At 33.8% G+C, this 12717-nt stretch overlaps 1 protein-coding gene across 1 annotated transcript in view; it reads left to right on the top strand.

The window, feature by feature from the left end:
- The window catches only part of PCLO (piccolo presynaptic cytomatrix protein), a 379054-nt gene extending 369393 nt beyond the window's left edge, over positions 1–9661 (top strand). Inside the window, exons 22-24 of the mRNA XM_059934038.1 lie at positions 6604–6738; positions 7148–7293; positions 9245–9661. Of these exons, the coding sequence (XP_059790021.1) occupies positions 6604–6738; positions 7148–7293; positions 9245–9385 (422 nt within the window). The 3' untranslated portion in view covers positions 9386–9661. The remainder of the gene's footprint in view (positions 1–6603; positions 6739–7147; positions 7294–9244) is intronic.
- Positions 9662–12717: the final 3056 nt, after the last annotated feature.

Consider the following 12717-nt stretch of genomic DNA (forward strand, 5'->3'; position numbering starts at 1 on the left):
ATCCATATGCATCTGTTTCCAATGACAAAGGTATTCTGAACCAGTGAAAGGGCAAGCACGATTGATAGTGACAACTCATAATTAATGCAAGCGTCCTTTGAGACCACCTCAGTAGGTATGTTCCTCTCCTCCTTTAGTAGAAACAATAAAGAACAATCTGGAGTAGGAAAAACTTAACAAGAACTTCACAAATATAACACTGTGAAGCATGTGAATTTAACCTTCCAAGAAAAAAATAGGCAATGTGATGCTTTGAGAACTTCAGTTAGCAAGTGTTTAATTCTACCTTTCTTCTGAAGTGAGAAAGTGGTAAACAGCAACAATAAATTTTATATGCTTGGCATGTTGGAGTTTTAGAGGAATATGACCTATGACAGTGAATTTTTCCCAGAAAAAAATTGTTTCATTTCATCATGTTCAGTGGTGTGATCAATTCTGTCCACAACTCCTATTGGCTCCAAATAGTGGGAGTATTTTCCTTGACTCCCTCCTTATCAGTTAGAATACTCTTTTTTCCCCTCCATCCCAGTTACTGTTTGAGAGATGGAGCAGTAGTAGTTCTATCCAATTTTCTATGCCTTTGGAGGAAAGAAATAGAGCTGTTTCACAGATAGACTTGCTGCCCTGATTGACTACGTTTTGCTCTCTCTTGAGATTTGATTTAAATGTTTTTTGGTTTTGTTTTTCCTTTTGTTTTGCCAGCATTCACTCAACCAAGCCCAGGTATGTCTTACTCCAATGAAAAGACTCTCTCAGCTTTGGATTTTTCTCCTCCTTAACCTTGGATCCCCAGTAAATGGGGAGCACTGGTTGTTTTTCCTATTTTCAGTGAAACCCTCAGATCTTCCTAGCGATGAGCCAAAGCTGCCACTCTCAAGGGTTTAGTATGACTTTTCTGGGGCTGCCTAAGCTCATTGTTCATCCACTTCTCTGTGCTGGGGACTTGGTGATAATTCTCAGGGTTTTGGCAATTCATCTCTCTTTTCCTGGCAAAATTTTGTGATACGTGGTATGGTTGGGGATGCTGCTAAGCTGAGCCTTCCCAGAATCTGCCTTTCCATTCCTACACACCACTCAGCATTTTCTGGCAGGAGACTATTCTTTGGTTAGTTGCTACTGGCTAATACTTTCCTAAATTTTACTTTTTCCCCTAGTTTTTCTAGGTATTAAAGAAAGGAGATTCTAAGATCTGTCTTGTTTTCTCATTTTTATATTGAAGATTCTTCATTTTCTTGCAAAGTTCTTTAAAATAAAACAGATTGATTTGAATGGGCTTGTTTACACTTATTTAAAATAGTTCAGTAACCTGAGCTAGATGGTCCCTCACAAGTTCAAAGAAATATATTAGACATATTTGCTGTTGCAGCCTGTCAAGAATGTGTAAACAGAATGTGAGCTGATAGTATTAGGGTATATTCAGGACACTAAAATGTTTACACCAAATCACTGAGAGGAGAGTAGTGTCATAGTTAAAAGACCACATGCCATTTGTAAATCATAATATTAAGGCCACATATTATTGACTAAATTCATTATTGGTTTTTCTATTTTATTGATGCTAGTCAAAGTACCAGAATTTTAATTCATTAATTTTATCTACTATTTTTCTATTTTCTCTATACTCTGCCTCATTAATTTCTGTGTATATTTTTATTATTTATTTTCTTGTACTTTCTTTTATATTACTTTGTTGTTCTTTTTCTAGCTTTTGGAATTGGAAGTTTAAATCAATTGTATTTTTTAAAATTTTGTTGATGGAATATTAAAGCATATATGCACTTTCTTCTGATCACTGCTTTAAATGATATAGGTGTTTAAGACTGGTGATTTTCCTCTGATCATTATTTTAATTCTCATCGATTCTGATAGTGTTTTCATTATCATTGTTCTTCAGAACTTCTGTATTTTCTCATTGTATTTTGCTGTTCAGCCAAGAATTGTTTCGTTAAAGTCTTTGTGTGTGTGTGTGTGTGTGTGTGTGTGTGTGTGTGTGTGTTATCAGACAATGTATTAGCTTCATTTTATAGAACTTACCGTTGTCTACTTTGTAAGTCAATACATAATCAGTCAATATGATCCATGTTCCATATTTAATTGAGGAAAAGATATTTTCTGTCTTATCAGGGTGTAGTGTTTAATATATACATCCTGAGATCTGCTGTATTGGTTATGGTGTCTCAATATTCTGTCTTTACATATTTTAGTCTACTTCACCTGTCTTGTACTGAAAATACTGTGTTAAAGTATTTTATTATTACTCTCTTTATTCTGGCTTTCATCTCCTATATCTTTACACCTTATTTTCTAGTTTCAAAACATATTTTAGTGGTGCATAGATATTCATAATTGTTTTGTCTTCATTATGATTTATGGATGTTTAACTTTATAAAATGTCCTTTTTTTGGTCTTGTTTACTACATTTCAAACTGATTTCTATTTAGCCTCACAGTAAGATAGCAACCCCTACTCTCTTATTGTTTCCATACATCTGGCATGCTTACAATTTATGTATTTGTGACTATTTGAAACAAAACTAAGTTTTAGCATAGCATAGCTTGTAAGCTTTGCTTTATGGGCTAATCTGAATAGCTTTTTAAAAATATGCTCACTGAACCTGTTCATGTTTATTGATATGACAGATATGTTTGATCACAACTCTGCATTTTGTTTTATAACTATTGTGTATATGATGTTAGATTTGTTGTGTTTCTTTCTCCGTTTGGTGTCTTTAATTTTTTTAAATTTCTTTTGTAATTAAGAAAGCTTTGTATCTTTGTTCCAATGATTGTCTTTTTTTATACGTTTATTATGTTTGCTCTTCTTACTCACCATTTACCATCTGTCTTGTCAATTTTAAATAGTATAACTTGTCACCTACCATTTACCTATTCAAAAATCAACAATCTCATTCTACTTGTCCCTTTCTCTCCCTTTGTCATCCATCTCTTTCAGTTTCATCCTTTATACTCTATCAGAATACATGACAATTATGGGCTGCCCTTCTACCCATCTATATTCTCACTCTTATTTTAGTCTCAGTTCTACAATTAAATATATTAAATATTCACCATCACTCCTTTGGCTGAAGTCTCTCTAGTTATCTCTTTGATGTGATGAAATCCATCCTCTTATATATTTCTTGAGAATGAACTTTTCTATGGTATTCTTGAGTTCCTTATGCTTAAACTTATAGGCTTGCTGCTTGAAAGACACTTTAGCTGTATAAAATATCCTTGGCTTGCACTTTATTTTCTTGAATTTCTCAAGGGTAAAGCTAACACCCAGCTACTGTGAAGTATCTATGATCATTGGCTGCTGAATTATCACGATTTAACTATGTCTAGAAGATCTGTGTTTCACTTTATAAAACACATGGAGGGCAACTTTGCCTATTTGGGGGAACTTAGTGTTTTGAAAGAAAGAAGAGAGCAGGCCGAAGTGTGGTATTGGTAGATATTTTCCCACATGTCAGGGTACATCTAGACATGAAAATATAAGTTAATTAAAGCAAAAATTAATGCAGGGAAGAAATACATTCTAAAAACCCATATCCAAAAGTGTGATAAAACTAAATCGAAATGATTAAATAACTACAATCTAATAGATTTTGTACATGATGCTTTTGTTACTTTAATTTCCTCTTGGAGATTACTCAACTATATTCTTTAACAGTCATTCTCAAAGCATGGTTCAGAAATCCCCGTGGGTCCCCAAGACTGTTGAAGTGCATCCAGGTCAAAATTATTTTTTAAATATACTAAGATATTATTTACCATTTTACCGTGTTGACATTTACATTGATAATGCAAAAGCAATGCTGCAGAAAACTGCTGGTGACTTAGCATAAATCAGGGCAGCAGCACCAAACTGTACTAATAGTGGCTGTATTTATTTTTTACCACCATGCACTTGTATGAAAAACTTGCCTGTTTCACTTAACAATATCCTTGATAAAGAAATTAAAATTCTTGTTATTAAACCTAGACCCTTAAGTACATGTGTTTCTAATAGTCTATGTTCTAGAATATTCTGTGTCATAAAATGGGAACTACACATAAAACACTTCTGCTGCATACCAAAATATGAAGGTTGACTTGAGAAAACATGTTAGTGCAATTTTTTTGAGTTGCAAGCTGAGCCAGCCTTTTTTTTTTACAAGAAATATCATTTTTACTGGAAAGACAACTGACAGATAAACTCTGCTTATTCAAACTTTGGTAGAGTTAGCCCTTGGTATCCATGGGAGATTGTTTCCAGGAGCCTCCCCAACCTCCACAAATACCAAAATCTGCTTACACTAAAGTCCCTTATATAAAATGATGTAGCATTTGCATATAACCTATGTACATCCTCCCATATACTTTAAATCATCTCTAGATTACTTATAATACCTAATACAATGTAAATGTTATGTAAATAGTTGCCTGCATGTGGCAAATTCAAGTTTCGCTTTTTTGAACTTTCTGGAAAAAATTTTTTTTGATATTTTGATCTTCGGTTGGTTGGATCCATGGATGCAGGAGCCATGGGTGCAGAAGGCTGACTGTATTCAGCTGCCATTTTCTCAAAATTTAACAAAGTGAGTTTTTCACTTTAAGAAAAACAATTGACAGTAGTTGTTGTCAATAATAAAAATCAACTTTTAAGTAAAAATAAAATTTTCCAAAACTTATACCTGCCTCCCTGAGCTTGTCAGCTTTTCCATAGTCAGACTTTTTTGATGATATTGATGGTGATATTAACAAATGTGCCTTTAATATTGTATGAATTATACCAATGTTTTGAAGATCTGCATAACTCAGTAAACCCGTATTTTCCAAAACGAACAATATAGGATGTTACCAATTCAGGCATAGTTAACTGGTCCATTCAAGGTGCAAGATAGACAATTGTTTTTTAAAGTAACAGTCCAAAGGTTCATTGATACAGTTTCAGATTTCACATTTACACTAATCTTAAAGAAACTACCACTTTTCAAGTGTTAATGTAGTATCAAAGATTGTCCACAGTTGTCTGAAAGGATATTAAAATACTCCTTCCTTTTCCAACTATATATATATATATATATATCTGTGTGAGCCTGTCATATATTTCAAATAAAACAGCATATTGAACTGGATTTAATGTAGAAACAGGTATGAGAATCCAGCTGTCCTCTATGAAACCAAGCACTAATGAAATTTGAAAAATATAAAATGTCACTCCTCACTATTTTTTGTTGCTTTGGAAAATACAGTTATTTTTCATTAAAATACTTATTTATAGGTATATTAATGTCATTTTAACTGAATCAATAAATAAACTTTTAAATATCCAATTTTACTTTTTAATTAGAAATTTTAATGTTCTTTGAGTACCACTATTTTTTTTTAAGAGTATAAAGAAATCCTGAGACGGAAACGTTTGAGAACAAATGATCTACATCCATGTTAAAGACCTTTAATAGATTCCTATTGTTCTAAAGGTAAAACCCAAATTCTTAACGTAGTACCACTTAACAATATCTTATAATCACACGAATATTTATTTAGTTCCTCAGTCCCATGATGTTGCCTTCTGTGAACACACTGTTCCTTCTCTTTATAATGTTCTTCCCCGTCCATGTCACCTAGTTAATTCTTTCTTATTCTGCTGGTTTCAGCTCATGAAGCCCTTTCCTAGGCTTTCTTGTAACCATGCTCTTGTACTTCAGAACCTTTCCTCTCCTTCTAATTGTACACTTATTGACGAAAATATTTCACTGATGGATTTCTTCCCAATCGACAGAAAAACCATAAGACCAATAAGCATGCGTATATTGGCTTATGATTGTATCCATTCTTCCTAACAGAGTGCTTATCACAGAGTAGGGTGGAAAATAAAGTATTTGTTGGTGAATGATAAGTGGATAAATATATGCATCGATAGAGAAAAGGATGAATCAATAAAGAATTTGACCTAGTGTGAATAGCTTCTTCAGTAATGTAAAGATCCAAGATAAACACTAGAAAGAAATACATTGAATTCATTTCAATCACTCATATTTTCCCTTGTGTAATGTTATTACCATATACTTTTGTTGCCTACTTCTTTTACAAGAAAAATAGAATGGAAGTAGATATAATATACAACGACATTTAGTTGTGTTAGCAGGCGTTCTTTTGCAAGCCTGGTAAGTAGTGAGCAATTGTCGGCAAACAACTTCTTGCATTTCACTTGACTTAATACTTCCTATATATTATATTATATTAGAATTCTATTATTTTTATGTATGACTGTCTTCCTATAGTCCCCTGTAGTCTCATCTATTACCTCTTTTGGCCTAAAAATCTACAGTTGAGTAATAGTTACCTACTTGCATTTCTTCCATACCCCTCTTGTTACTTGCTTATCATTATACTTAACATACTTTATTGTAAGCGTACAATTTACCAGTCTCTCCATGAGACCTTCCTCTCTTTAAGGGCTGGGGCTGTATTTTATTCATCTGTGTATCCACAGGATGCGATACGGTGTTTAGCACTTGATAAACACTCAATAAACGAAAATATGAGTAAATTATTGAACTAACCACTTAATTAATGGCATGACATATTCCTTAACTTTTAAATTTAATTGTTCCAGTTAAAACTCAGGTAATGGGAGAAATCAAGATTGCACTGAAGAAAGAAATGAAGACAGATGGGGAACAACTCATAGTTGAAATCCTCCAGTGCAGAAATATCACCTACAAATTTAAATCTCCTGATCACTTACCAGGTATCTAATTTTATGATAATGAGCAATATAATGTATCTAGGAACTCTTTAGGAGTGTGTCCTAAATAGCCTAGAAAATGCTAATTAAAATTTGGGCTGTGTACCAAATATATCTGAAAAATATGAAATAAGAATGAATTTCTCTTATATAGAGCAAGTTGATATTTTACTAGTTAAAAATTAGATTTTTTCAACACAAATGTAGAGTGATGTATTTATTATACAACAAGAAAACATTTAAGTTGCTAAGAAAATTGGTGTATATTTTAATTATGTTGTCTGAAACAAATTGTTCACAGGCTACTGGCTTTGTGTAAAATGTAGGAGAGCTCTCCGTATACGATTATAACTCTTTCAATAGAAAATTGTATTATTAATGGACACTTACCAAGCTGAATTCTTATTTTCAGATTTATATGTGAAAATATATGTGATGAACATTTCTACCCAAAAAAAGGTGATCAAGAAAAAAACAAGAGTATGTAGACATGATCGAGAGCCTTCATTCAATGAAACTTTTAGATTCAGCCTAAGTCCTGCTGGACATTCTCTTCAGGTAACTCATACAGTTCCGATTTTTAGATTTTCATTTATACTGTATTTATTTCCCATTTAATTATTCAATATTTAAATGCCAATCATATACTATGTGATATTTTACAAGTTAATTTTTAGAGGTAACTTCCCAGGGGCCCTTTAAAATTCCCCAACCCACTCATCCCATCCATTTAGCTACCAAGTTGCCTCTCTTCTACCTACTTAGTTTATTTTACATAGATTTTTTTCCATGCTCACTGCCACACTAATCCTCTTTGGGTCCTCATCTTTGTTATGCAAATCATCTCAGCAGTATACCTGGCCTACTTGCCATCAATATCTTACCCTTTAATTCATTTTATCACACTGCTGGCAGAGGTATCTTTTAAAAACACTGGCTAGGTTACATTGAAACCCTCCAATGATTCATCATTATCCTGACTCATTCAGAGTCCTCTAAGGTGAGTTCTGATTGTATTGACTTAATTTCATCTCCTTGTAGACATTTCCACTCACTCTTGACCCCATTCACACCAGAATCTTGAAGTCAGGTTAAACCTCTAATTCTTTGCTCATATTTTTCCTCTCCTTCAATACTCCCTTCTCCATCTCTCTCCATCTATCACAATTTTCCATATCTTTCAATGTAAACTCAGCTCTTTAATAATGACCCTGGGTGTAATTTATCACACCTTATTCACATAATGTTTTGCTTATCTCATTAGGCCATTAATCCCAGTCTTGTACAACAATTTGTGTACTTACCTCTCACTGCTTCTGTACTCTCAGCTTCTCTAGTGCAAGGCTTGATTTTCATTGCTCTTTGTTTTGTAGCCTAGCACAATGCTTGTACATAGTATATCTTTAGTAGATACAGAGACATGGAATGAAAGAGAACAAAGGAGGAGGGAGGGAAGAGCTGAAAAAATGTGGGAAGAGAAGACCATGGTACTGGCACTTAGAGGCCTGTACTAGAGACGTATATAAGAGATATTGCAAAGCAAAAACTGCACTGAGATAATTAACTGATATTAGAGTTGAAGGGAATAAAAAAATTAAAGGATACTCTGAAATCTGTGTGAACAAAGGTGTCAGTCACAGAGATTGAGTAGTTACAGAAGGGATGGATAGGGAGAGAGAACATGAGTTTGTCTGAAATGTGATAAACTTGATAGGAAGGCAGGGTCCAATAAAACATATAATGTGCCATTTGAAATCTCCAAACCAGAGGCTAAAAGAGACAGAAAAGTAGATTTTGAAGTCAGAAATGTAACAGTAAATTTTAGTCAGGAATAAAGATGAATTATCTGAAGGAGATTCCAAAAAGAAAGAGAGAGCGTGAGAGAAGAATTGTCAAGGAGTAATGGTTATTTCCATCTCAGTTTCTCTACCTTTCTTTCAACTGATCCCTAAAAGAAAAAAATTTCTTGAGTATGAGATCCCATGGAATTTCAACTAGTGTAAGCTCTACCTATGACAAGAAGCCACTTTGGAAATGCTTCCTATAATAAAATTCCCAGTAAGTTAAATGGCATTTAAAGTCAGTGTTATGTTCTATCCGCCTTGTAAACTCGTATTTATGTACTCACCACTCAAATAATTCTGTATTTGAGTTAATATTTCATTAAGTAATAAAACATGCACCTAGCAAATTTCTTTTTTGAGACTTTCAATCAGTTTAATCACAAACCTAGTCAGAATTAGCTAGGTTTATCTAGCTAGCTAATATTATCTAGAATTCCCCTGTGCTTCAGGATATGTCTTTGCCTTTGGGAAATGTTGAGGTAAATTAATTAATATTATGCAAATCTTTTGAGGACATGTTAGTTATTAGTTCTCCTACAAGTATGCCTGCTACTTCTCTCACCCTCACCCTTTCTTGTCTCTGTTACTTCTTTGATGAGCAAATGTCCATAAAAGAGGTTGAAAATATACACACAAATATATATAATTTTGGCTGTTTTTTCTAGATATTACTTTTTTCCAATGGAGGGAAGTTTATGAAAAAGACCTTGATTGGCGAAGCCTGTATCTGGCTTGACAAAGTGGATCTCAGAAAAAGAATAGTCAACTGGCACAAACTTTTGGTCAGTCCTACTCAAACCCACTGAAGAAATGTGTCTGCTCAGGGTATAGAAAGTGCTTTAAACAGTCTTAAATCAAGACTATAGTCGAATACAATTGTTCTAAGCTATGCTTTCAGGGGTAACCATGAGAAGAGGAACAAAAGGCAAAAACATACTCAAAGGCTTGCAAATGTATTGTTGTGGAACATAGAAAAAAAAAGTCAAATGGAAAAGTTCATATATTGAAGACAAGAAAAAAAGTTCTGAAACCTTGGATTTCTTGTGGCTGTCAAGAAAAACAGTGAGAGAAATTTTGTTTACTTAATGCAGAAAGTTTTGAGTAGAGTTGAGCTACAGCTATCTAAAGGCTGAGACTCAAAGATTAAAATGTTTTCTAACGCAGGCAAAAGTAATCCTTTATGCAAAAGAACTTGGTTGAAAGGAAAAAACTAATGGAACAAATCTCGGTTTTCAAAAGTCTCTTCTTCATCTTATCTTCTCAGACAACTAACTGTTTTGAGATTCTGACATAGGATACACCTACAATATGTGTCCAGACTAGAAGTAAGGAGCTTGTGTTTACAGGGAAAAGGGAACCAGGGATGTAGAAATTATAGCTTTTAGATCATATTGTACAGGTTTTCTCTGTGTCTAAATGTTACAAGGGTGAACACCACCAGTTTTAGAATTCATGTTGTAAAAGCGCATTAGTAAAACTTGAAATAAAGTATAGTTAAGACAATACTAAGTAGAAATGAAATTACATTTATCTAGAAATAAAGCCATGACTGGCTAACAAAAAAGAATATTGCCCCACAAACTATTGGATGAAACATCAAAAACTCCATAATTTACCCTTAATCCAAGACATTTTCAGTCTACATAGCAAAGGACCTAGATTAAATTGGTATGTTCTAGGAAGCATGATAACTTGTTCTTTGTGGAATTGCAAATAAATGTATTATCCCATATATTTTCTTTCTCTTGAATGATATACGGACAGAGAGAAAATTCTTCCTCTGGCAAACAAATCGTATTAATCTGTGACATTGATTAAATTGGTGTCATTTCCTGCTCTTCCACAATGGTCTTTTTTTCCCCTTAATACATTAACTTGTTGCAAAATGAAAACCCTGACCCTAAATTCAAGTTCTCTTTAGTGCTCTATTTTCCTACTTTAGTGACAGTATCACAGTGATCAAGTTCATCAATGTTGGGAAAATATGTGAAAAATCAACATTATATTAAGGTGAAAATATCCTTTGAGCTATTTTAATAATATGGATTAAAAGGACCAACGTCTAAGTCATTAAAATGAAGCATCCTCTTCCCCATCAACCAACAACGTGAACAAAGGAGGTAACATGGACTTACAGGAGACGCACTCGGCTAGGATTAAAAGCCTGGCTTCTGGTCTTGGTTCTGCCACTGACTAACTGTGTCACCTTGCACATGTCACTTAAACTCAATTTTCCTCGGTTTTCTTATTTGTGGGAAAATATAATTATATATTCCTAGCCTTCCTAATGGGATGTTGGGATGATCAAACTAAGTGATCTATGAGAGAAGATGAAAGCACATTTCCAAATATAGTTTTATACACATAAGTGAGGAATAAGTATTATGCAGTTTTTTATTTCCCAATTTTTATATGTGAAAAAGCATCTTCCAAACCAATAGCAAGCACTGACATGGATGAAAGCAGTATATTGGCTCCAAAACTAATTTTTTCTTTAAAATATAAACTTTCGTTTAACCTAAAAAAGGGAGAAAATTCAATGAAACTGATTTGCAAATCGGGTTATCATAAATTAAATAAATTACGCCGATCTTACCCTATTCCCGTATCCACAAAAATAAATTAATTAAATTGCTTCTCTGTGAATTCTGAGTTTAGGAGCCGATTCTTTATTCAAAGGTGAGGTTTTAGTGGGATTAGAGAAATCATCTCCAAATATATTGCTCAGATATTGAATCTTCTCATTTTTAAAGAAAAACATACTTGAAATCTGAGAGGAATTGATTAAATTTAAGACATTAAAAAATAATTTCTAATAAATACCAGGTTATATATCTTTATTATATTCATAAAGAAATACAAATTCACTCCTTTCCAATCTAAGAAAGACAAGTCACTTTTCTTCCCTCTATTTTTTAAGACCCTCTCCCCCGAAAATGCAATGTCATTTATCATTGATATTGCTGTAAAATGAACGTGCAGCCAGGGGATCGCTAAGGATTTGATATTGCTAGGATTTTATTTTTAGAGACAACTAGATCTGCTGATGGTTGCCATGGATATTTCCAGCAGAATTTAGCACTTTAGGAAGCTTATAATCATCACTCATAACTGGGGAAGGGAAGGGTTCAGGAAGATCTCTTTCTGACATAAAAAGGCTCTGCTGTTTGTCCTTAAAAGGAAACTCTGGCTCCTGTGGGTCCTCTTCTGCAGTCACTTACATCCAGAAGTGTGCATGAGAGGTTTATGACCAGTTAGTTTACTTCATTCCAGTTGCAGTTTCTTTTAGGATACACAAAAGGAGGTGCCACCAAAACAAAGGTCATACCTTGGTACTGTTTGACCTGAAAAAGTAGGAGTCTTTCCATTACAGGTGCCCCTCTGTTCCAACAACTGGTGATGGGGCCAGGCCAATTCAGAGAGTTAAGTGACTTCTTTTTGTGCACCAGCATCCCCCTTCAGAGAGCATAAGTGTGCCAAGTTTGCAGCTGACCAAACACCTAGGTTGTACTGGAATTATTCTATGCAACACTGATCCTTCTACAAATGCATTTCTTCTGAAAGATATTGATTACCCTTCTTACAACAAAACTATTTCTTTTTTAATTGCAAATAGGGCTCCTGGTGTTTTTTACTTTTTACTTTTTGTATATATCACAGCACATGATTTTCCACTTTTTATTTCATTTATTTTACCAGAATTAGCTTTTTTTATCCTAATAGAGACAAAGTTTGTAATCTCTAAATAACACGTGATTTGTCTGACTATAGCACTTATACCTTGAAAAGCATCTTAATTTTCCCCACAACTTCATTGAGTCATCTCGAGACGGAAGTTGCTTCTTGGTTTAAAATTCGGTCCTCAAGAAACCTTTAGCTGTGAAGCAAAAGCACAGAGTGAATTTTTACAAAAGACAGGGATATCTAGAATGGTCGTGACAGACACAGACAACACTAAGAGCAAGAAGTTGGTGTTTCCCTGTTTTACTTAAGGTTAAGGAGATTTTTGGTGACTCTGAACTCTTTATCACTTCAGTTTAAAGGAAGAGTATCCAAGACTAAGGGGTAGTGATTGTCTTTGCTCCTTAATGTTGCCCATATTGTAATTAATCACACTAGTAGATGCGTATTTTCAGCA

This window comes from Balaenoptera ricei, chromosome 9, assembly GCF_028023285.1.
Source record: "Balaenoptera ricei isolate mBalRic1 chromosome 9, mBalRic1.hap2, whole genome shotgun sequence".
Lineage (NCBI taxonomy): Eukaryota > Metazoa > Chordata > Mammalia > Artiodactyla > Balaenopteridae > Balaenoptera > Balaenoptera ricei.